Source organism: Erythrolamprus reginae, chromosome 2 (genome assembly GCF_031021105.1).
Source record: "Erythrolamprus reginae isolate rEryReg1 chromosome 2, rEryReg1.hap1, whole genome shotgun sequence".
In the NCBI taxonomy this organism is placed as follows: domain Eukaryota; kingdom Metazoa; phylum Chordata; class Lepidosauria; order Squamata; family Dipsadidae; genus Erythrolamprus; species Erythrolamprus reginae.
In genome coordinates, this window is record NC_091951.1 from 84,510,751 (window position 1) to 84,537,562 (window position 26,812).

A 26,812-nucleotide genomic window follows, 5' to 3' on the forward strand; every position below is an offset into this window, starting at 1 on the left:
CCCAGCAGCTTCCCAAAGCCGAACGCCAAACTCAAACTTCCGCGTTTGGCGTTCGGAGACTGCTGGGAAGCCGCGCGGCTGTTTTAAAAGGTGATAGCCGGGCTGGGGGGCTTCCCAGCAACCTCCCGAATCAAACCCGGGGTTCAGAAAAATTTTGCCTCTTCTTATGAACTTTTTTCGAGTTATGAACTGGCGTTCGGGAGGCTGCTGGGAAGCCCCGCCGCCCGGCTGTCACCTTTTAAAACAGCCGCGCGGCTTCCCAGCAGTCTCCGAACGCCGGTTCGTAACTCGAAAAAAGTTCGTAAGAAGAGGCAAAATTTTTCTGAACCCCGGGTTCGTATCACGAGTTGTTCGTAAGACGAGGGGTTCGTATCTTGAGGTACCACTTTAGGAAAAGCCCTTTGACTATAAATACAGGTAGTCTTTCACTTACAACTGTTCCTTTAGTGACCATTCAGAGTTACAACAACACTGAAAAAAAGTGACTTATGACTCTTTCTCACAGTTACGATCTTTGTAGCATCCCCAGGGTCATGTGATCAAGATCCAGATGCTAGGCAACGGGCTCATACTTATAACCATTGCAGCCTCCCAGGACCATGTAATTACTTTTTGCAAAGTTCTTGGCAAGCAAAGTAATTGGGGAACCAGATTCACTTAACAACCAGGTTTCTAACTTATCAACTGCACCGATTCACTTAACAGGTGTGGTAAGACATTGTAAAATGGGGCAAAATTCACTTAACAAATCCTCACCTAACAACCTACATTGTGGTCTCAATTGTGGTCGTAAGTCGAGGGCGTATCTGTACAATATGTATGCCATGTACTTTGGAGATGTCATTTTCCAATTGTTATGTTTGTGTCAGTTACAGCAAATAATTACTGTAGTAAGTGTAATAAAGTTTGCCTATTGCTTCTGCCTTTCTGTGGGGGATGACATTCCTATTATTTTGTTGAGTCTAAAATGCCCTGTACATTGTTAAGTCACATGGTGCAACATTTCTCTGATCTAAAGTGCTCCAGCTGAGTATTTAAAAAAGCCCATTTAACTACAGGTTGCAAACTAAAAAAAAAAAAAAGCAACCTTGCTTTGTATTATGAAGCATTTACTAATTTTATATTTTTGGGAAATGCTAAAAATATGCCATCTCTACTAAAGCATGATTCTTCAGGGTGTGTCTGAGCATCAACAAAAGAAGAGTGCTCGGATATGACAAGAAATGCTTATGGCTGCAAATTTACAGCACGTCTAATAATAGCCTTGAAGCCTTTTCATTGCATAGACTTGCACACTGCGTTTTTATTGTTATCACTGTTTTGCTTTTCTTCTTCCAAATGTAGCCTATCTTTTTTCTGAGACATGCTATCCTTAATTTCAGGTAGTAGAGAAGCAGCGTTCACCTATGCCATCATTGCTGCTGGAGTAGCCCATGCCATCACTGCCGCCTGCACCCAGGGGAACCTGAGCAATTGTGGTTGTGACAAGGAAAAGCAAGGACAGTACCACAAAGACGAAGGATGGAAATGGGGAGGCTGCTCTGCAGACATCCGATATGGAATAGGATTCTCCAAAGTGTTTGTGGATGCAAGGGAGATTAAGCAGAATGCAAGGACTCTCATGAATTTGCACAACAATGAGGCTGGGCGGAAGGTAGGCACCTTTGCTAAGATCCTAATGTGGCCGAGCAAACTATTTTGTATAATGTATGTGCTTGTGCTTTGAAGGTAATGTCACTTCCCATTTAACAAGAAACTGACTTTCAGGAAATTATCATATCAACGGAACTGACTTTCAGGAAATTATTTGTATCAGGGTTTATGTATCACAATAATATAATAGGAAGCGACAAGAAAAACATATTAATAATGAAACAATATTTTGACATTAATCATGCATGTAGCTTAGTGATCGGATCTTTTTCTTTACTTACTTGTTACTCATGAATATGTGTAAAATAAAATATGTGTAAGAATGGTAAGATAAAAACTTAGTACCAACCTGTTGCTTTTGAATAATAATTCTGTTTGGAACAATTCAATCAATGCTCGGTTGCTCCCAGTTTGGACCGGTTCTTAGAACAGGTAGCAGTGGCAGCCGGAGATTCTGCTCACCCGCATGCAAAACAGTAGTAAACTAATTCAGAACCCACTACTGAACTCAATGCAGGGAATAGATCTCATGGTTAGAATGTATTTTTCTCATTCTATATAAATAACTGTAAAATTTATTTATTTATTAGATTTATATGCCTCCCTTTTCTGAGGATTCAGGGCGGCTCACAACATATACAATTGGCAAGATGGGACTGAAAAAAACGTTTACTGTATATGCAAAATAGTTTCCGTTTACAAAATAAGAATCCCCAGAATAATTTCATAATTTGATATTTGGTCAGAATAGTTCTCCAGAAATGTTTCATTTCTGTCACATGACCTGTTAGTAATAGCAATAGCACTTAGACTTATATACCGCTTCACAGCCCTCTAACAGAGTCGGGACACTGCCCCCAACAATGTGGGTCCTCATTTTACTGACTTTGGAAAGATGGAAGTCTGAGTCAACTGTGAGCCACTGAGGATCGAACCCCTGGCAGTAAGATGAGTTAGCCTGCAATTCTGCAGCCACTGCGACACCACAGTTCTTGTTTCTTGGAAGTGTGGCAGTAATGTATAATAGAATAACAGAGTTGGAAGGGACCTTGGGGGTCTTCTAATCCAATCTCTGCTTAGCAGGCAAGGGTTCCTCATTGACAGCGCTACCAGTGCGATTCTGTGCGCAGGTCCAGAAGACCGATGGGCAGGTGCGCGCGCCCATGCGAGATTTTTTCTTTACTATTTCTTTCATATTTTTCACTTATTAATATATTCCATTTTCAATGTATATTTGTCTAATATATTTTTTCTATATTTCCCTTCTCCTCCCCTCTTCCATTTCAAATGTGTCATCTAGGTTTCTCTTTCATTCTTATTTCCCTTCTATTCATTCATATTTTTTCCCAACCATTCATAAAATCTTTCCCATGTCTTGTAATAAAACGATTCCTGTTTATTTTTCTTTATCTTTTAGTCTAAGTGTTTTAAAATTGTCCTTATGCCTTAATTGTATTATGCCAATCTAACTCAATTCCTTGTTTTTGTAAATCTTTTTTTGTTTCCATTCTCCTTTTTCTATTAAATATCTTTGTATCTAATAATATTTTGTATATTCATCAATTTTGTGTATGTCAACACTTCCCTAATTGAAAGCCACATTGGTATTTCTCTGTAGTATTAACAAACAAACAAACAAACAAACAAACAAACAAACAAACAAACAAATATTCCAAGTGTGGCCTTACCAAAGCATTATAAAGTGGTATCATGTTCAAGTCTGCCAAGATCCTTCTGTATCTTGAGCCTATCCTCTGGAGTGTTGTCTATTCCTGCCAGTTGGTGTCATCTGCCAATTTGATAAATTCCCCATCTATCCCCTCGTCCAAGTCATTGATGAAGATGTTGAAGAGTACTGACTGGGCCTAAAACAGAGCCTTGGGGTACCCCACTGCTTACCTCCCTTCATATAGATGCAGTTCCATTGAGGACTATACGTTGAATGTGGTTGGTCAGCCAGTTACGAATCCATCTGATGGTGTTGCTGTCTAATCCATATTTTTCTATTTTATTTAATAATAGGTTATGGTCTACTTTATCAAATGCCCCACTGAAGTCCAAGTAGCTTATATTGACAGCTTTCCTCTGGTCCACTAATTTTGTCACTTTGTCAAAGAATGCAATAATAGAACAGAACAGAACAGATTGGAATTCTTTATTGGACAAGTGTGATTGAACACACAAGGAATTTGTCTTTGGTGCATATGCTCTCAGTGTACATTTATCAAGAATCATAATATACAACACTTAAGTGATAGTCATAAACAATCAAATTGTAGTAGGAAATAAATAAAACAATATATATTGTAAAGATACAACCAACATGGTTATATTCATAAATGGGAAGAGATACTAGGAAGGATGAGAAGAATGATAGTAATACAGTCTTAATAAATAATTTGAAAGTGTTGTGGGAATTAGTTGTTTAACAGAACGATGGTGTTTGGGGGAAAACTGTTCTTGTGCCTAGTTGTTCTGGTGTGCAGTGCTCTATAGTGTTGTTTTTAGGGTAGGAGTTGAAACAATTTATGTCCAGGATGTGAGGGGTCTGTAAATATTTTACAGCCCTCTTTTTGATTCATGCAGTATACAGGTCCTCAACGGAAGGCAGGTTAGTCGCAACTGTTTATTCTGCAGTTCCAATTATCTGTTGAAGTCTGTGTCGGTCCTGTTGGGTTGCAGCACCAAACCAGACAGTTATAGAGGTGCAGATGACAGACTCAATGTAGAATGTAGAACTGTATCAGTGGCTCCTTGGGCAGTTTGAGCTTTCTGAGTTTGTGCAGAAAGAACATTCTTTGTTGTGCTTTTTAAATGACATTTTTGATGTTAAGTGTCCATTTTAAGTCTTGCGTTATAATAGAACAGTGTTGGTAAACCTTTTTGGCACTTAGTGCTGAAATGGGATCATGCACCTGGTCTTCTGGTTTCTGGCTCCCCTGCACTCACAAACACCAACTGGCTGGTGCACATGCCAAAACCCGGAAGATCATCTTCCTGGTGAGCATATGCACACTAGGCAGGTACTCTTCCGGTTTCTGGCACTCCTGTGCACTTGGAGACCAGCTGGCCAATGTGCTGGAACCCAGAAGATCAATGGGCAATGGCTCACATGCCTGGAGAAATGGCTCTACATGCGCCTTCTGCCGCACGAATTCCAGCGGCCGATAAGGTCCCACAAAGTTGGCCTTCTCCGAGTCCCATCGACTAAACAATGGCATTTGTATTGGGAAGAGCCTTCTCTGTGGCAGTCCCGGACCTCTGGAATCAACTCCCCACAGAGATTAGAACTGCCTCCACCCTCCTTGTCTTTCGCAAATTACTTAAGACCCAACTGTATCGCCAGGCATGGGGGAATTGAGACACCTCCCCCAGGCTTTTATATTTTTATGTATGGTATGCGTGTGTTGCATGGTTTTTAAATGATGGTTTTTTAAGATGTTTTTTAATATTAGATTTGTTTACATTGTAACATTGTTATTATTATTGTTGTGAGCCGTCCTGAGTCTTCGGAGAGGGGCGGCATACAAATCTAATAAATCATTATTATTATTATTATTACAGAATTTCCAGCATGTATGCCATAGGTTCACCACCATGATATTATAGAATCTTGAAACGTGAAGGTCTGTACTGTTGATATTATGTTGTCTAGTATTGTTAGAGATGGTAGTATAGGAGGGATTCTGCTAAAATTCACCACCATTTCTACAGGTTTGAGTGTATTTAGTTCAAGATTGTTCTGGTTGTACCACAAGGCTAGTTGTTCAACCTCCCATTTGTATGCAGATTCATCATTGTCTTGAATTAGACTAATCACTGTTTTATCATCTGCAAATTCAGTACTTTTAATAGAGGGAACTTTTGAGATGTAGTCATTGGTGTATAGAGAGAACAGAAGTGGAGAGAGCACATTGGAGGCTCCTGTGCTAATTGCACAGGTATCTGATGTGATTTCACCTAGTCTGGCATGATCTGTTTCTGACAAACCCATGTTGGCTTTTGGTTATTACTTTGTTTGCTTCTAGGTATTCACTGATTCATTGGTTGATTATCTTTTCCAGAATCTTCCCTGGTATTCAGTTCAGGCTGATAAGTCTGTGGTTTTTTGGATCTATTTTCCCCTTCCATTTAAAAAAATAGAAACTACATCAGCTCTGGCAGTTCCCCGGTGATCTAGGATCTTTGAAAGATTTAACTCAATGGTTCTGAGATCTCATCTGCCAATTCCTTCAGAACCTTGGGGTATAATCCATCTGGTCCTGGTCATTTGAACTCATCTAGGGTAGACAGGTGTCCCATACTATTTTCTTCCATAGTTTAACTTGTGTTCCTAATCAATTTTTATGGTGCTGTTTTTGATAGGTTGGACTGTTTTTTCCCTTTATATAAAGACAGATGCAAAAAACAAGTTAAGTACTGTTTTCTCCCTGTTGCTTGTCACCTCCTTGTCACTTTCTCCCAGCAAAGAACCAATTGTTTCCTTGACTTTTTTCTTGTTTTTAACATGTTGGAAGAAACTTTGTTGATATTATTTTTACTTTTGATGTCTTCCCACATGGGAACATCCACCTGGTCTCTGTTATCATACACAAAGCTTAGGTTTTGTTAAACAGTGATCTTGATGATAATTAATTATGCTAAATAATGATGATAATTATTCCTGTTTAACAAATTTTGAACATAGCACCTCGGGGACATCCCAGGAAGCTGAAAGACCTTTATTTAGGTCTTTGTGTCATCTTTAATAATTTGTATTCTTTTTGTGATGTTTTTCTGCCCTTATCTGGGAAAGATATCAAACTGAATGGAGATGGCCTGAGATGGAATTAGGATCTTCAGACACAACTTTCAAGGACAAAAATTAAAGCAAAGCACAGAAACCAAAAAAAGACTGCACCTAATATTATGAATGCATTTCTTTTACTATCAATAGCCAATGTTATGAATGGGTATAGTAATGGTTGTTTTCATGGGCAATGAGACGCAATGACAATCAGTCATGATACCAATATATTACTTTTAGGAAATACGCTTCTCAATGTCAAATGCTGAGAAAGTGAGGAATTACATCCTGTATCTACTTCCCAATGGCATCCCAGTAGGAAACTGGACATATAGAGAAGGGCTTTTTAAAATCTCCTTGCCATTTAAATGAAATGTGATTAGCAAAATTTATAATTTTGGAGATGCCATTTCCAACTGACCTTCCTGTGTTCATTTATTCTAAATTCATGTATATTGCATACTATGTAACATATGGGCTGCAATCTACTTTTAGATTTTTTTCTGCGGAGAGGGACAGCATGCAAATCTAAATTATTATTATTATTATTATTATTATTATTATTATTATTATTATTATTATTATTATGTCAATACAACACAGCAAACGAGATCACTATGCTGGATTTCGTATTTCATCACCAGTCGGGCACTTCCCAAGCACCTAGGACTGTGTGATATAGCAGCGAATTATATTTGCCGATCCCAGTAAAGCTGCCTTTTGCAATTGACAGATGGAGATTTTGTCAATTCCGATGGTTTTCAAATGTCCACTGAGATCCTTTGGCACTGTGCCCAGCTTGCCAAGTACCACTGGGATCACTTTCACTGGCTTATGCCAGAGTCGTTGCAGCTCACTCATTTCACTAGCTGCTTCTCCTCAATTCTGTTGTCCCCTGGGATTGTGATGTCGATGATCCATACTTTCTTTTTCTCCACAATCAGGATGTCTTGTATGTTATGCTTCAGAATTCGGTCAGTCTGAAGTGAGAAGTCCCACAGTAGTTCTGCTTGCTCATTTTCGACCACTTTTTCAGGTTTATGATCCCACCAGTTCTTTGTCACTGGTAAATGGTAGTTCCGGCACAAGTTCCAGTGGATCATCTGTGCCACGGCATCATGTCCATGCTTGTAGTCAGTCTGTGCGATCTTTTTGCAGCAGCTGAGTATGTGATCAATTGTTTCATCTGTTTCTTTACAGAGTCTGCACTTTGGATCATCTGTTGATTTTTCAATTCTGGCTTTGACAGCATTTGTTCTAATGGCCTGTTCTTCTTGTGCCACCAGTATTAGTCCTTCTGTCTCCTTTTTGAGTGTTCCACTTGTAAGCCATGACCAGGTCTTTTCTTTATCCACTTTGCCTTCAATCTTCTCCAAGAACTGGCCATGCAATGCTTTGTTCCGCCAACTGTCCATACGACATTGAGTTACAGTTTTTCTGTACTTAGTAAAAAAACCAAAACTACTACTACTACTACTTCTTCTTCTTCTTCTTCTTCTTCTTCTTCTTCTTCTTCTTCTTCTTCTTCTTCTTCTTATTATTATTATTATTATTATTATTATTATTATTATTATTATTTTAATCAAGTAGAATGTAACCCATAAAACCTAATGTTATAAAATGCTTGACCTTAGTATTCCATAGGACTTTTTCTTCTTCTTTTTTACTGCAACAGGCACAACAATATTTTCCCTTCAAAACCAATACAATAGTTCCTCACAATAGAGCAGAATGAATACTGTGTTTAAATATTAAGGGGACAATGCAACTATAATGTCTATGTAACCACAAAGTCAGTAAAATGAGAAAAGGTGCCTTTTGACACCCCAGTGCAAGCTCTATCTTGCCTTTTGTTATAACATAGTCGGCAAATATGTAAGGAATTTGTGTCACAATGTCACAGTGCACATTTTGCCACCTTACTTTCCTTACAGACATTTTTAGGGTGGCACAATTGTGTATGTGAGAACAGTTCAGGCTGGGGAGCATGTGCGTTTGAAACTGAATTCAAGGCATTGCATAGTCCTAATGTGTATAGTAAATCTTCACACATTAAACATTTGTTGAATGTCATGTAAACTGATGTTTTCTTTGCTGTATTCATGCATGTTTTGGTAGAGTATTGGAGTCCCAGATTGTTGGTAGAAAAATTCCAATGCTTTCTAATTGTGGAATCAGGTAATTGATAGAGAATGGTCAAAAGTCTACTTAACATATTGCAATGCCAACCCATTTTTATACATAAAAAATTGTATACATACTAGCATTCAAATAGATAGACTGTAATGCAAAAGTGGCTGGTAGATACTTAAATTGCATTTAATACTAATAATGTGAGCATGACAGTTTTTACTGTGTAGAAGGCATTAGTAGGAAAAATTGCATTGTGTGCTATCTTTGGCTGTATAATATTTTTCCAATAAATTTAAAGGCTCTCTAGTGGGCAGATACTTATATATTTGCCCAATGTGGATTGATTGAATTGATTTTGGAGTTGTTGGCAATTTTTTGTTTCTGTAATCCAGCATAAGACTGGTTAACATTATTAAGGAAATCCAGATCAGCTCATTTATGAAGATGCTGATAACTTTGATTCTTATTACTGCAATTTAAATGAAGATTTACATAGTATAAACATTGGTGAAATGACATTTTTAAATATAGAATTTATTTCATGGATAATAAAATATTTAGTATAAAAATCAGATCAAATTGTATTTGATTTGGAATATGACTACATGCCAAATAATTATTTTATTGTTGTTAAGAAATAACATAGTTATCACTGAGATTTGGAGAATTCCTATTAGAATACTCTACAATCAAATTCCATTAGTGCAATTTTAATATAATTATATTAATAATTATTTAGTAGTGATTGTTAATTAATGATTTCCATTTAAGTAGAATGAATAGTTTACTCATTTGAGGATGCTAGGATATCTTTACTCATTAGAGGATAATGATATCTTAACCAGCTCTTTCCTAATCCATTAGGAAAGAGCTGGTTAAGATAGTGAGGAAAAGAAAGTATTTAATGAGCAGAGAAAGGCCAAGCAATTATTATATGAAAGTCACCATATGACACACTTCATTAGACTGTCTTCTTTTTCAGGTTGTGTTTTAATTAGTAGTTTGGAAAATCCCCCTCCCTCCTTCTCTTTCTCACTCTCCCCCTCTCTCTCCCTACCTTATTTCAATTGGATAGATAATCTAGTTTGAACATCTGTTGATGTGAGGTTCATCTGATTATTTGATTACGAGGTGGTGGAAGGGAATGTGTCAGGAATATGCTGTATTCCATGGTTAATGGTTTCTCAGGGAATGTCCTTTCTTTCATAGTTCTTTTACTGTTACATTCCAGTAAGAGCAATATTAATTACAGAAACATTTACTGTATTTAATGTCAATTATGCCATCTACTGCTTTATTGTGTATAGTAAAATAATCTTGGAAGAACTTTATCAGATCATTCAAGAAAGTTATTGTACTTTATCTTAGTTTAGTGCCCACTAGTTGTCATTATAAAAGTTCAAGAAGGATATGAAGGCTATATTTTCTTGTTCTTTCCTAATTATCCAGAGCTATTCAATCTACTGGTTTTTGTAGTATAATGAAGAACTGTAGTTGATCACAACCTACCAACATTCAGCTTCATTAAAGGGTGTTATACACTAGTCTCTTGGCTTCAACAATCTGAATCTCAACAGAATTAATTACTCACCTAAAAGCCAGAAATCAATTAAATTAAATATGTATTCAATGGTTTAGCCAGCTAACATTGATCCTGTTCAAAAAAAGTATTATGCATCTATGATCATTATCACAACATTAATATACACAATTAACTTTCTTCTCTGTATCACGATCCGACATCCGATATGTAATGTGGTGTGTAATCTAAACACAACTCATTGTCAGTATTGATAAATAGAGAATTTGAGCAGATGGAATACGGCGACACTGTAATTTTAAAAATACAATGCAATTTGGTAAACACACCTACCTTGTAATGAATCCTAGAATAATGTTTTTTAAACTTAAAAAATTAAACCATCTGTAGACATATTCCTGGCTGAAGTAACATGAGCTGCTATTGATTAACTTGGCCATGGTAGCTTTGATACTGACAACAGATTTGGGTTTTATTGATGTTCCCATCCTCTGTATTCTCTTGGTTGTCATGTGGGCACCACATAAACTGTGAATCTTAAATTTGAACCATAGGACAAAATCATAACTTGCAAGTATATTTTATGCAATTCAGTAGATACTTATCATGTCCTTGCTGTCTTTGTACTTTTCTGTATAATATGTTTAAACTGTTAAAACTGAAGTATTCACCAACATAACAGTTGTCATTTTGAATATTTTTCTAGCTCTCAGAAGGAGATCTTTGAATAGTGTTGCATCTTGATTCATTTTGGCCACTAGCTCCTTAGTTATTGTGGCAGTAAAGCAGCAAGCTGTGAGCTAAATCAATTCCAGTGCAGATCTCTGCCACAAGGTGGCTGCTTGAAAATCACTTTGTGGTTAAGAAAAGCCTTGGCTTTTATCAAAGTCAACTTCCTTTTTAATCAAGGTCTTGTGAGAATAGCAGAAGAAGTGTGCTATTTAATGGATATACTAAACAAAGCATAAGCGTATTTTCGAGCAGAAATTTTACAGAATAAGAGCGCATGTAAGAAACAGTCAAAGCTTTTTCAAGGAAAAACATTTGGTTACGACTATAAATAAAGTGTGCTCTCTCTCTCGCTTGTTTTCTCTTTTGTGACCTTGAAATTCAATGAATGGAATTTTGCATCAGCATTACATCATATTACACATAACGCCACATTATGAGTCATTGTGATAAATTACAACCCAGGCTGCATTAGAAGACTCCTGTAACCAAGGACTTATCAAGGTGGCTTTTTATTTGATGTGCTTCTTCATTGCAGGACTTAGGTGAGCTGGCTTAGTAATCCTATCATGTCATGTGCGGGGAGCACTTTCTGTTTCCTTCAGCACTTGAATTGAAATCTGAGGCATCAAACAGTTGAAAGCAAATACGACAAAGAACAATGCAATGTGCAGTTATCAAAGATGAGGTCATAACTTACAAAAGGAATGCACAGAAATACCAATGTATACTAAAGGAGATTAAAAAAAACCTTAAGGCCAATAGAACTACCCACAGTTTTTACAGCGTAATGTGGCAATGGACAATTTTGGATACTGGTACCTGAATTATAATGAGGTGGTTTCTCCATGTAGCTCAGGAGAATTCTTACTATTAGTGGCTTTTTATAAGTGAATTTGAGTTCTTTACAGCAATGCCTAAAGGCCTGAGGATTGAACCCTCCTTTGGTGCAAGGGGTCTGCCCCAAAACCACAGTTCTTCCCCTATCTTTTGTGCATTTTTTTCTCCAGTAAAGCAAATCTAAGAAATCTCAATCCCTCCCTCTCTCCTTTTCTCCTACTCTCTCTCTTTTCTGTCGAAACACCCAGGTATTCCCAAATATGGGAGGAAGCAGCCTACTTTCCTTTTGCCTCATCATTTATCAGCAAAATATGTTACACGTGTATATTTATAGTTTGTTGACTATAAAAAAAATCTGCCTTGGATATGGCCCCAAGAGGCAAAAGAAATCAGGATGCTTCCTCACATGTTTGGAAATACCAGGGTGTTTCAACAGAAAACAAACATCGCTCTTCCCTGGAACAACCTGATTTGGAGGCAAGCCCGTAGCCTAGAGGTTAATATTCTGTCTTGCAGGCAGAAGTCTATTGGTTCAAATCCCAGCAAGGGTATGTCTAACTGAAGAGAGCAAAAGAGCTTGAAATAGATCTATACTAGTCTCCCTTCCTTCTTCCAACAAATTCAGTCCAAGTATCTGCCAATTTATTATTATCTTCTGTTTACAATCTGAGGATGTTTTGTAAAATAGGCTATGTAAATCTAGACTCTAAAGAAATGGACCCAGACTTTTATCATCTTTGGCCAAATAAAATTTAGTAGCAGGAGAATGATTTAAGAAGGAAAAAAGAAGAAGAAAGTACAACATAAATGTAAAGGTTTAATTACATAACCAAACTTTCAATGAACCTTCTTACTTACATGTTGCAATTCTAAATCTAAATAATGTTATTGATTTCACAAATTGCAACATTTCAATACAACCAGAGCTGTCTATGTGCCTCTTTGTATATGACCAACAATCAAAATGGCAGATGCAACTGGACAATGGAACACTCTGATCTTTTAATGGATGTATCATGCATGTGAAAAAGTGGCTGGACTTTGATCACCCAGTTGACAGCTGCATTTTAATGTAATTGTCCTCCTCCATGGACACCCTGAATAGTATTGATGATGAGAATTTTTAATTGTCGTCTTACTCTTTAGAGTCTTGCTTCTGATTTCTAACCAAAATTGCTTGACAGGGCCATAAGCTGCCATTTTAACCATGGAAAAAAGTAACTGTAAACAAGGAGTGGTTGAACGAAGGGTATATGCTAGCGATGCATGGTCTTCATTCTAAAATAGGCTCATGGAGGAAACTGCCCTCCCCCACTCTTGATATGCCAGTCTTAGTCTGGCCTTTAAGTCAAGTATCTTTGAAGAGACAAAATCTGCTGTACTAGCATGGAAACCAAAAATATGTGCTGCAGCAGTCAGCTATCACAAGTCATGCCAGCAGAAAAAGCTTTAAATGCCCTCATACGTTTGGAACGTTTGAAAATTGCCATAGACTCCAGGAAGTCTAGAAGAACATCCTCCTATTGAATAATTAAAAAAATGATGGAGGTTGCTCAGATACCTCTGGAATCAAGTGATATTATGGTATCAGCCACAAAGCCACCTAGGCCTTGAAGCTCAGGTGTTAATCATGCCATTTAAAAGCCATTTTCTGACTTTGCTGTTGTTTAACATTGCTGATCTTTGTTTTAAAGCCTTCAAGTGTTTGGCCACTGTCCAACAGAGCGAGGTGTTTGTGTGTGGGAGAACTGCTTGTGCAGCTAGATGTTGATTTGAAATCTTCCATGCAGCTTTTTCTATTGCTGGAGGCGCAAGCCTAAGGTTGGAGTTGCTCTTGGGTGTAGTGGAGCTATTACTCTGCTACACATAGACCTTTCTGACCTTTGTGATTTTAAAAGATGGTACACCAAGAAGGAATTTTAATGCTATACTGTATTTTTATTAAACAATCTAAATCTTACATGTAGCCTTGCTTCCAATCAGTTTTATTTAAAAGTTAATCCCATCGATGACAGTAGAATTTGTTTCCAAGTGTGTGTTGAGAAGGCATCTGTCAGGGTTCCAGATAGCATCTGACCTTAAATCAAAGTCCAAGGCAAAGTCTTCCTCAAAGTTCCAATTTATTGCTGGAGCCATTTTGGTACCACCATGGGAAACCCAAATCTGTCCCTCCCAAAGTTTCCCACCCAGTTGAAAATTCACACTCCTCGTCCCCCACCCCGAAAATTGTCACGTTGCCCACTCAAGTTTTGCCAACGTGGCAGTTCCTCGTCCTAGCTTCTGGGGAGGTGGTGGACAAAACATGACTTTGAACATCTCAAAAGAATGTGTTGTGGATACATCTGCTCCCTCCTGAATTCTCATAGTCAACAGGCCTTCCAATGATAATGTGGCGAGCCGATGATCCCCCCCCCCCAACTTTTGCATTGGCTCGACAGCATCTTTATGATGGAGAGGTGGCAATCCAGGGTCCATAAGATAACTGTGGATCTATGATGCTCTTATAACACATTTTCAGCTCCTGTCTTTGTGCTAATGAGGCTTGATGGCTGTTTGCTGCCAGAATTGACACCAGGGTATATATATTGAGAGCTGGAGCAGTTTTTTTTCTTTTTTTTAATAGACTTTATTAATTTCCATAAAAACTAACATACAAACAAACAAACAAACAAACAAACAAACACACACATTTAACATAAAATTGGGGTTGCAATTCCCCCTCTTATCATAGAAGTCACTTTTCCATACAGAAAGGAAAATACAGTATTAATACCTTAAGTCAACTTATTAATTTAAGTGAAAAAAAGACATTCTGTTTAACCTTGTATAAAAAAACCCTTCATGTAAAAACAAGATAAAGCACATAAAATTTAATCCATAACACTACCACTACAATTCTCAGACATATTTACTTCTTCTTATTGTTTATCTTGGTTAAACAACCAAGAGGAATCAGAATTTTATGAGATTTGGAATAAAGTGTATATATGGAGAACTGGAGCAGTTTTTCTTGGCTGTTTTAAATTCATTTTGAGAAATTTGAGGATAAAGAGTTATATAACCCTTTAAATAATTTTTTTCATTATCTTACATTACAACCTCTCCCATTATTGCATCCTGTAGCTGCAAATAGTATAGTGATATTATAATATAACTTGTACATATTACAAAGGGCAAAAATCTTTGCCATTTGTTTTTTTCCTGACTTTTAGCAATAGCCATAACACTTAGACTTATATAGTGCTTCATAGTGCTTTTACAGCCCTCTCTAAGTGGTTTACAGAGTCAACATATTGCTCCCAGCAACCGGGATCCTCATTTTGGCGAACTTGGAAGGATGGAAGGCTGAGTCAACTTTAAGCCAGTCAGGATTGAATTTCCTGGCAGTTGGCAGAATTAGCCTGCAATACTGCATACTAACCACTGTGCTATGATTCATCATCTTTTACTAGATCCTCTATTTAACTTCCATTAGAATTTTGTTTCACTAGCTTGTCTATTTTGATCAAAAATGAATTCGAATCTGACTGTTTTGATAATAATGGTAAAATGGCAGACAACAATTCTTCCTGTCAAGCTTTATTCTTTTTTAGTTGCCATTATCAAAAGCGTTAGCAATAAGTGAGGATTCAAAGGCAGCAAGACAGATAAGTGTTGATGGTAGTCAAAGATAAGTTTGGGAAAACATTGTTTTAATTGTAGAAAGCAAGTTAAAGACAAACCAAGTTTAAAAATTAGTTAATGAAAGTGTTACCTTTGAAAGCTTCCTGGAAATGTTGCTATATAAGTATTGTATAGAGTTCTATATATTCATAGATACAAACATACATACATTCTTAGAATCTGAATGCCTATTTTGGAATGAAATGAGACCAATTTCCTCCTTAAAATATTTATCTTCCAGTTTCCACTTTATAGATTAAAAAATAATTTTATTTGTTCTATTTGACTTGATTTGTCAAATTGATACAGATAAACAACTTAGAGGAATAGCAAAAATTCTCACAATAAATTGTCATATTCCCAGTGACATTTGTCTTCATCATCTTTTTGGAAAAGAGATATTTCTTTCTCTCTCTCTTTCTCTCTCTCTTTTTCTCTCTATCCTTCTCTCTTTCTCTCTCTCTCTCTCTTTCTATCTCTCCCTCTTTCTTTCTTTCTCTCTCCCTCTATCTCTCCCCCTTTCTTTCTCTCTCTTTTGCTTTCTTTCTCTCTGTCCCTCTCTCTTTATTTATTTATTTATTTATTTATTTTATTTTATTTTATTTTATTTGATTTGATTTGATTTGATTTGATTTGATTTGTATGCTGCCTCTCTCCGTAGACTCGGGGCGGGTAACAACAGTGGTAAAAACAACATGCGACAATCCAATACTAAAATAGCTAAAAACCCTTATTTTAAAAACCAATCATACATACAAACATACCATACATAAATTGTAGAAGCCTAGGGGGAAAGAATATCTCAGTTCCCCCATTCCTAATGGCATAGGTGGGTTTTAAGGAGCTTACGAAAGGCAAGAAGGGTGGGGGATATTCTAATCTCTGGGGGGAGTTGGTTCCAGAGGGCCCGGGGCGGCCACAGAGAAGGCTCTTCCCCTGGGTCCTGCCAAACGACATTGTTTAGTTGACGGGACCCGAAGAAGGCCCACTCTGTGGGACCTAACTGGTCGCTGGGATTCGTGCTTTCTTTCTCTCTCTCTTTCTCTCTCTCTTGCTTTCTTTCTCTCTCTCTCACTCTCTTTCTGTCTTTCCTCTTTCTTTCTCTCTCCCTCTATCTCTCCCCATTTCTTTCTCTCTCTTTTGTTTCTTTTTCTCTGTCCCCTCTCTCTTGCTTTCTTTCTATCTCTCTTTCTCTCTCTTTCACTCACTCTCTATCTCTCACTCTTCCTTTCTCTCTCCCTCTCTATATCTCCCCCTTTCTTTCTCTCTTTCTCTCTCTTGCCCCCAGCCAGGCATCTTTTGGCCGGTGCCGGCAGCACACAGGAGCGTGGCCTCCCCCCGCGGGCTGGCAGGGGGATGGAGATGGTGTGCGCACGCACGCTTGACATTCAAAATAAGAAAAACCTTCACCAGCCTCCCCACTTTTGTCGCTCCCGGCCCCCAACTCCAACGCCCAGCTCCTTTGCACAGCCTTGGAAAAGGCTGTGCGGAAGGTTGTTTTTCACAGTAAGTGGACGGGAGAATCGGGAGCTTATTGTCTATATGTAAAATCTCAAGCGCTGCCCCGGGCCGGATAGATGACCTCAGTGGGCCGCATGCATCCTGCGGGCCATAGTTTGGGGACCACTGGTCCAACCCATTACTCAAGGCAAGAGTCCTTATACCATCCAGAATCCGGTCTTTTCTTGAAAGCCTCCTACAATGTAGTAACCAGAACTTTAGGAGCCAACTATTCCATTGATTAATTGTTCTGACTGTCAGCAAATCCCTCCTTATTTAAGATTGGATCTCTCCTTCTGATGAGTTTTTGCTCATTGCATCTTGACCTGCCCTCAGGTCCTATGGAAGATGAATTGATGCCATCTTCCCTATGACAACCCTTCAAGTATTTTAAGATTCCTATCTTGTCCCCCCTAACCTTTCCTTTTGTTAAGATAAACATACCTAGTTCTCTTAGCCATTCATTGTACAATTTACATTCCAAATTTGTTATCATCTTTGTTCTTCTTCTTTGCACCTTGTTGGAAATCTGGGCAGCAGTAACCCAGAAAGCCTCTTAGAGTAGCTTGGAGCATGTAAGAAAGATATGACAGAGAAAGAAAGAAAAAAGGAAAAAGAAAGATGTTAATCTATGGGATTATCTGGTTTATCTGCATATTTATCAGTTACTTATCTGGATATAGGTTGGTGGAGAGTAAGTATTTTTGTTTCTTTCTTAGCTTTTTTATTGCTTCTTTTGAATGGTATGTAATTGTGTGTAAAGCAATAACCCCAGATAAACAATGAAGCAGAAAACAATTCCCTAATCAAAAAACTATTAAAGAGAAAAGCATCCCTTCACCAACACTGTCAGGATAAGCTACTATGTCTACAGTATATAAACACTTAAAACAGGGAGTGAACTTCACACTTAGTATTGTTTATGTTACTTAGTCAGATACAAAATCATCTACAAGCAAACAACTAAGCTTGGGGAGTATTAAGGACTCCACTTTCTCAATTGCTATTTTCTTTAATACAGTTTTGCCTCCAAATCAACACTAAGCTGACTTGTTAGGGCTGGAGAAGACAACAAAAGGCCAACCCCACTAATGGGCCATATGCCTCATTTAATGATCTCCTCTTTTCAGTAGGGCTGGTGAATTCCTAGAATTTAAAGCAGAATTTATGAATCAGCACAGAAAAGACAGAATTTGTAATGGGACTACTTTGAGATGGCAAGAGATTCCAGGAATTTCTTTGCCTATACTATAAAAAAAATCTAAGCAGAATAAAAAAGTTAGAATAATGTACACAGATGTCTGCTTCTTCACCTGAGTGAACCACAACAGCCCATTCTTTAAAGATGCAAATGTCAAGTGATTAGGATTAAAACAGACTGGCCTAGTAGGGTAGACAGTGTACTGATCTCCTTCTTAGGTTCTTTTCTCCTCTTCTTATCAAAGCAGATGATGATCAAAGACATGAAGCAGGGCAAATATTGGACCACAAGATATTAACACAAATCACAAATCTAATGGATAAGAATTTGGTATTTGACAACCAAATGTTCATTCTGGTGGAATCTTTGTGGATTGGCATCTTATTGAAGTCATATCTCCAAATAAGCTAACATTATACATTAATTTCTGCAGGACTTGGTATTTCCCATTCCACTATAGTGTATGGATGGTACCTTGGTACCTCCCATTCCACTATAGTGTATGGATTCATTATTGCTTGTTCCTGATCTGCAACAGATCAGTTGCCTGATGCATAGTATAAAAAGCCATACTCATATTCTTCTGTAATTCTGCAGGTTTCTTACAAGTGGGATCTTTGTTTCTTGTATTTTGCTTTCTGGTGCTTTGGAAAATAAGTTGACCCCCTCCTCTTTGCAACAGCCCCTCAAACATGAGAGTACTGCTATTATGTCATTCCTAGTCCTTCTTTACTCTAGACTAGCCATATCCAGTTCCTTCAACCATTCTTCATATGTTTTAATCTCCAGGCTTTTAATAATCCTAAACTAAACCTTGTCTTCCCTTGATGTAGATGTAGTACCATAAAGAACTACTCGTGGAGTTTGGTTCATTAGACAGTTACAAATTTATCTGGTGGTAATGCTGTTTATAAAGAGAATTTAAATTTGACTCCAGTCGTTTTCTGAATGAGGTCATTTCCCAGATATCTTGTATTTGATGAACACCCTAAAACATGTTGGTCTGAAATAAGAATACTTTTCTGATATTTAGTTCAATCAATGAGCACAAGATTTTATTCCAGTCTTCTGTTCTTCCAGTCCAATAATTTAAGTACCCAATTAATGCAGCTTTTTCAGCAAAGAGAAGTGTCCAGACAGTAGTAGTAGTAGTAGTAGTAGTAGTAGTAGTAGTAGTAGTAATAATAACAACAACAACAACAATAATAATAATAATAATAATAATAATAATAATAATAATAATATATTAGATTTGTATGCCACCCCTCTCCGAATGTAGTTATGTATTCTAATGTAGTTATTGGTCCTTTTTTTAAAATTCTAACAAGTTTTGTCACTTTTGTTAATTTTGTTATCTTTACCATTATGGGTATTTCAGAGTACCTTCATATATACAGGATATAGTATAAGGGCAGACTAGATGGACCATAAGGTCTTTTTCTGCCCTCAATCTTCTATGTCAATTGACCTCTTAATTGCATCTTATATTGTCCATGCTGTTGTTTAACTGTTCTGTTCGAAAAAAGTTCCTAATGTTATGTTCCCGGGTCACCCTGACCCGGACCGAAAACTCTTCATTTGCAGTGCTTATGTTTGGTCTTTTTGAAAGCTTTTTTCACCTGGAAACATGTTTGAACATTTCTGCACACAATGGAATGAAAATTGAACTGAAAAAATTAATCCTTATTGGTTTATTTTGCACATAAATGTGCCTCCCCCCCCGTTTTTGTGAAAGTTTTTTCAATTTATGGATAGTTTTGCTTGCAAAATCCATTCTATTTTACTAAAGTTGGTGTGGGATTGGTAGCTTGAACATTTCTGCACACAATGATATGAAAATTGAACTGAGAAAATTAATCCTTATTGGTTTATTTTGCTCATAAATGGGCCCCCATGCTTATACTCAAATAGGCTTATACTCGAGTAGGCTTATACTCGAGTATAAAATGATATGGTCTTATATTCAAAAATAAACCAATAAGAATCATTTTTTTTCAGTTCATTTCTATTTTTCTTATGTTTAGGATTGTTCAATTTAGTATATCAAAACTTTTGAGTTTATTGATAATTTTGCCTGCAAAATGCATTCTATTTTACTATTCTATTTTGGTATGGGATTGGTAGCTTGAACCTTTCTGAACATAATGATATGAAAATTAAACTGAAAAAATGATCCTTATTGGTTTATTTTGCTCATAAATGGGCCCCCATGCTTATACTCAAATAGGCTTATACTCGAGTAGGCTTATACTCGAGTATAAAACAATAAACCAATAAGAGTCATTTTTTTCAGTTCATTTATATTTTTCTTATGTTCAGGATTGTTCAATTTAGTATATCAAACCTTTTGGGGGAAAATTCCTTAGGGATTTGTAGCCTTAAAAAATATAAATTGACACGAAATTCAAAAAGGATGGGGGGAGGGGCTTTTTGATCAAAATAAAAATATAAGTCTCAATTTTTCCAGTTCAATTTTCATATCATTATGTTCATAAATGTTCAAACTAGTTTTCCAGTGGAAAAAGTTTTCAAAAAGACCAAATTCAAGTACCTAAAAAAAATCATTTTGATCCGGGTCTATATGACCCGAACAGAGTAAATGTGACTTTTTTTTTGCCAAGAAAAAAATTTTTCCCCCACCCCCACAAATATTTTTTTGATGATCAGCATTGTTAAATTGAGTAAATGAATGCGTAAGATTTTAAAGAATATTTCGGATTTGGAGCATAAAAAAATAAAAAGTGAAAATTGTTGCAAGCAGCCAGGGGGGGGGGAGGCCTTATTTCTGATGTTAAAAAAACAGTAAGAATCATTTTTTTCAGTTCCTTTATATTTTTCTTATATTCAGAAATGTTCAAGGTACCATTCCCACACCAACTCCAGTAAAATAGACTGCATTTTGCAAGCAAAACTATCCATAAATTGAAAAAACTTTCACAAAAACGGGGGGGGAGGCACATTTATGGGCAAAATAAACCAATAAGGATTAATTTTTTCAGTTCAATTTTCATTCCATTGTGTGAAGAAATGTTCAGACTACTTTCCAAGTGAAAAAAGCTTTCAAAAAGACCAAACATAAGCACTGCAAATGAAGAGTTTTCGGTCCGGGTCAGGGTGACCCGGGAACATAACATTAGGGAGTTTTTTTTTTTTCAGCAAGAAAGAAACCTCCCACCCCCCCAAAAAAATTCTCATAGAGAGAACCCCTGAAATGATGAAAAGTCATGAAATTTCAAGTTTCAGATATGCAGGGAAAATTTTTTACAGGGTCTCAAACCTTGATTTCGGGTCTCACAGACCCGAACAGAACAGCAGGGTTAACAATCCTCAATAGATTACCTCTCTTTGCCTGCTGTTTCTTTTCTATAAAATGCCTGTTGTACTGAGACCCACACAGGCTTTTTCAAATACAATCTGAGTTTATATGTATTTCATATTCTAATATGATATTTCTAGTGTAGTGATTTTCCAAACCATGTTAAACTTAACTTTATTAAACATAGAAAATCATGCCACCCAAACCTCAGACTGTGCTCATCTAGTTATTCAATTATTTTATTTGTTAGCAGCATCTACAGCTTCATCCAAATCAAGCAGCAGGCTGCAAAATACAGTCAGGCATTGCGATCTGGCTGCAATTACATTCTTGCAATGGTGGCAGTATGAATGTTGCACTTCCACCTTCTGATTTCAACAATATCAAGTTCCTCCCTACTGTGTGCTGGTATCCAGCACACATTGACATTGTGTAGTGTGCTTCCTTGGTCTGGACATCAAAGAGGTTGAAGAATGCAGACCTAGATAACGATTGATCGCTTTGCATGTCTATCCTTGCATATAACTTCTGGGCATACCTCTGGGTATATCTGGTGGCACACATTCAAGTGGGCTTGCAGGTTAGGCAGGAATGTCTTAGCTTCAATATTGAGGTTATACTTCATAGCTGCTTGAGAACCTTCTGGCTGGTACTCCTTCACCACTGAAGGATCGCCCTGGTTACTCTTTGTGTCTTGGTGCATCAGGCTGAGCTTTGTAATGGTGACAGAAGGATCTTGTGATATGGAGCGTACAATGATGCATGTCTGATTCTTTGGTATATCTGGTTGTTGAGATTCACCTCCCTGTTGTAGTGAGTTTTGTTCATCTACATAGGCCTGGGCTCAATTGTTCGGATTCCCTTCTTCCAACTCTATAGGGTTGAACTTGGGGATAGCACCCTGAACCTCTGCTTGTAAAGCTGTGGCTCTTGCCATATTTAGTTTGACCTCCTTTTCACTCTGCAAATCATCAAGTTTGGCTTGAGCTGTAGCAATTTCTTCCTCTTGTCTGGCCTGAACTTTGGCCATTTCCCCCTTTGTCTGGCCATTTCTCTCTCTTCCCTCCTGCCTCCTCTCTCTCCCACTTTGGAGTCCGTGAACTTTTGTCCCCCACCCTCTTCGAATTTGACACACTGAATCAGTGCAGGGGATGGATGTGCCTTGTGTGCCACACTAACAGAGGCTTCTCTTGCACTTGTGACTTTTTGTTTTCTGTCTCTCTCTCTCTCTCTCTCTCTCTCTCTCACCCACACCCACACATACACACATACCACAAACACACACCCACACACAGAAAGAGAGAGAGAGAGAGTGAGAGAGAGAGAGAGAGAGAGAGAGAGAGAGAGAGAGAGAGAGAGAGAGAGAGAGAGAGAAGGCTACATACGTACACATTGCAAATGGGGGGAAGAGAGGGAGAGAGGGAGAGGGAGGAAAGCTACCCCTTCCCGTGCAAATGTGATACAAACACGGACATGGACAGAGTGGAGAGGAGTGGAGGGGAAGGAATGAAGAAGGGGGTAGGATTCTTTGCTCTTGCAAAGTGTCCCATGTGCCCCAAAGCCCGGGGTGAATGGGGTTTTGGGCCCGTTTGGAGAAAGGCCTGTGATGAAGGGGTTGTGACCAGAGGGACTGTAATGTAAGAGCTAGGCAAAGAGCTAGGGATCTTTCTGTTACGTCTCTATACTGAAGAGGCAGGAGATGGTTTAGTGACTTCAGCTCTTTATTGGTCACAGCGAGCAAACATCAACAATGTCCTGCTATAGGAAAGGGTTTAAATAGGGAGCCCTTTTAACTCAGGAGCTAATCATATTTTGCCTGCTTGAGTTCCTGGTCAGACTGGACTGAAAACTTCCCAGGTTCTCAGGACATAGCACTTTCAATGAATGAGAAAAGGCAGTGCCTAATGGTTGAGGGCAGAAGCCTGGAGACCAAACAGGTGCAGCCAACCAGAGTAGGCGAATAGTCATAGACCTTCCTCAAAGGACTGTTCCTATGATTCTAATTATGCCGGTTGGTGGTACTGGGACATGTAGTCCTATGTATAAATTGAAAAGCAGTAAAATAATTAAATAATTAAAAGTATTGGAAATAATTAAAAGCCATTAAAATAATTGATTTGGTAAGTTTTTAGAATAGGGGAGGTGATGGTTTTTAAAATAGTGAAGAAGTTTACTGATAATAGCTTGTCCATGTGCAAATACAGAATACAGAATAACAGAGTTGTGAGGGACCTTGGAGGTTTTCTACTCCCACCCTCTGCCCATGCAAGAGATCCTATACTTATTCCAGACAAGTGACTGTCCAATTTCTTTTTAAAAGCCACCAGTGACGGAGCACTCTGAACTTCTGAAAATAAGCCATTCTATTGGTTAATTGTTCCCATTTCAGGAAACTTTTTCTTAGTTCTTAGGTTATATGTCTCCTTGATAATTTTCCATCTGTTATTTCTTGTCTTGCCCTCAGATGCTTTGGAGAATAGGTTTATCCCCTCTTCTCTGTATTCGAAGATTACTATCTCTTCTCAAATATTCAAAGATTACTATCATGTCATCCCTAGACCTTTTCTTTGTTAGACTAGGCATATCAAGTTCCTCTCAACCATTTTTCATATTTTTTAACCTCCAGCCTCCCTAATCATCTTTGTTACTCTTCTCTGCAGTCTTTCTAGAGTCTCAACATCTTTTTTATATTGTGATGATCAGAATTGGATGCAGTATTTCAAGTGCGATCTTACTAAGGCAGTATAAACGTAAAGGTTCCACTCACACAGTGCTAATTTCCATTTCAAAGCCAGCTCTGTCTGAAGATGTCCCCGTGGTCATGTGGCCAGCATGACTAAACACTGAAGGCACACGGAATACTGTTACCTTTCCACCAAAGTGGTCCCTATTTTTTCTACTTGCATTTTTGAACTGCTAGGTTGACAGAAGATGGGGCAAGTAATGGGAGTTCTCCCCATTATGTGGCACTTGGGATTTGAACAGCTGTACTGCTGACCTGTCAATCAACAAGTTCAGGGTCCTAGCCACTGAGCCACTGTGTCCTTAAGGCAGAATATAGTGGCATTAATATTTCACACAATCTTGATGTGTGAATTCCTCTGTTGGTGCAGTCTAGGACTGCATTAGCCTCTCTTTTTTTTGGCACAATGCTGACTCATGAAGAAGCGATATAAAATTTACAGACTTTATATCTGACTTTGTCTGATTTCATATGCCAGTCCAATCTGACTTACAGCTTTTTCGGTGTAATCACAATGACCTGTCATTACAGCTAAAAAGTTGACAGAGATAGCAATATTAAGATGGCTAAAAAACTGGCAGAGGTAGCTGTATCTAGATGTTGATTTTGGCATAGGATCAGGATGCAGTTTTGTATTCCAGGAGATAGAATTGAAAATATTACAGAAAAGATTAACAAAGTTAGGAAGCTGCCATGTCAGATGCCTCAAACAATACATTTCATACTGAGAACAAGATTGCCAGAATGCTACAGTTCCAAGTAAAAAGAGGAAGCTGTGATCTGGCTTTGAATGAACAGAATTGGGACCGCTGAAATACTCATTGTCTGAGCAGTGTGGAAAGGCAAATATTTATTTATTTATTGGATTAGTATATCTACAGAATGTGCAGAGGGGGGAAAAGAAGGTAGGACAAGGAATAAAGCTGGGTAGAATATTTTAAGAACCACTTTGGAAGTTCAGAAGAAGTTCTCTGGGGAACATTAGGAGGGTGTTTGCCCAGGTTTGCCTGGTGCACCAATTGTGGCCCTATTTGGACAGCGAGTCTCTGCTCACAGTCACTCGTGCCCTCATCACCTCGAGGTTCAACTACTGCAATGCTCTCTACATGGGGCTACCTCTGAAGAGCATTCGGAAACTTCAGGTTGTGCAGATTGCGGCCGCGAGAGCAATCATGGGCCTTCCAAATATGCCCATGTCTTGTCAACACTCCGCGGCCTACACTGGCTGCCAGTCAGTTTCCGGTCACAATTCAAAGTGTTGGTTATGACCTATAAAGCCCTACATGGCATTGGATCAGAATACCTCTAGGACCGTCTTCTCTTGCATGAATCCCAGCGGCTAATTAGGTCCCACAGAGTTGGCCTTCTCCGGGTCTCGTTGACTAAACAACGTCGTCTGGCAGGTCCCAGGGGAAGAACCTTCTCTGTGGCAGCCCTGGCCCTCTGGAATCAACTCCCCCCAGAGACCAGAACTGCCCCTACCCTCCTCACCTTTCGCAAGTTGTTGAAAACTCACCTTTGTTGCCAGGCATGGGGAAATTGACATATCCCCTAACTATCTTGGTTTATGTATGGTTTGATTGAGTTGTATGATTATTTTATTACAAAGGTTTTAAAATTGTTTTTTAAATATTGGTTTTGTACACTGTTTATCATTGTTGTGAGCCGCCCCGAGTCTTTGGAGAGGGGTGGCATACAAATCTAATAAATTATTATTAATTATTATGATTATCATTAGTTGATTTAGGAATGAGCTTCAAATCAAAATACTGGTGTACACAGTGAGAACTTGGAGTTCACTTTTCTGAACCTAACATAATCTTATGCTATTAGGGAGGCCCCATATAGCAAATATTATATAATTATGGCCAAGTTTCAATGAAGTTAAAAGCACTTACTTTCCTTTTAGAAAAATTACAATTGAAATCTTTTAATCTACCTTAAATTAGGGAAGTCTCTTGACAGCAGGACCCATCTACAGTAACTTCAATTTTCATAGAAATTGTTCACTAAGAAACAGAGACTAATTTATCATGTTTAAACACATTTCAGAATCAACAGTTACAGGAACTTTCTGGTTTAATTACATGGAACTTAGCTCCAAAACCACTGCTACTGTTTTTCAGAAATTGGGCAAAAGATTCCACTCAGAAGCATTTAAAATATCTGAACATTTAATTCCATTCTATAAAAAAAGTTAAAAGGTTAAGGCGACACATGGAGTTTTAAAAGTATGCAATTGCTTTCATGAAGCTTTGAGCCAAGTGTCTTTTTCAAATGCTTCAAGGAAGACACTTCTATTCAGTTCACCTATGATACTGAGACAACATACACATAGAGGTAGTTCTTGTCTTATGGCCTTTCATTTAGTGACCACTTGAAATCACATTGGCACTACAAAAATTGACTTACAGCCAGTTCTCACATTTACAACCATTGTAGCATCACCCTGCTGAAAGGATCAAAATTCAGATAATTGACATATGTTTACAACAAATGCAATGTCCTGGAGTCATGTGACCTCCATCTTCCCAACTAGCTTCCAACCATCAAAATCAAGGGGCAAAGCCAGATTCTCTTAATGACGGTATGGTTCATTTACCAGCTGCAGTGATTTGGTTAACAAGTGTGGCAAAATAGGTCATAAAACCAGGTGCAACTTACTTAACAACTTTCAACCACAATTTTGAACCAGAATTTTCAAAATT

At 37.9% G+C, this 26,812-nt stretch overlaps 1 protein-coding gene across 2 annotated transcripts in view; it reads left to right on the plus strand.

The window, feature by feature from the left end:
* Positions 1-26,812, plus strand: part of WNT7A (Wnt family member 7A) — a 68,041-nt gene that overhangs the window by 34,994 nt on the left and 6,235 nt on the right. For both annotated transcript variants that reach the window (XM_070738543.1, XM_070738544.1), the window contains exon 3: positions 1,383-1,654. In XM_070738543.1, the coding sequence (XP_070594644.1) occupies positions 1,383-1,654 (272 nt within the window). The remainder of the gene's footprint in view (positions 1-1,382; positions 1,655-26,812) is intronic.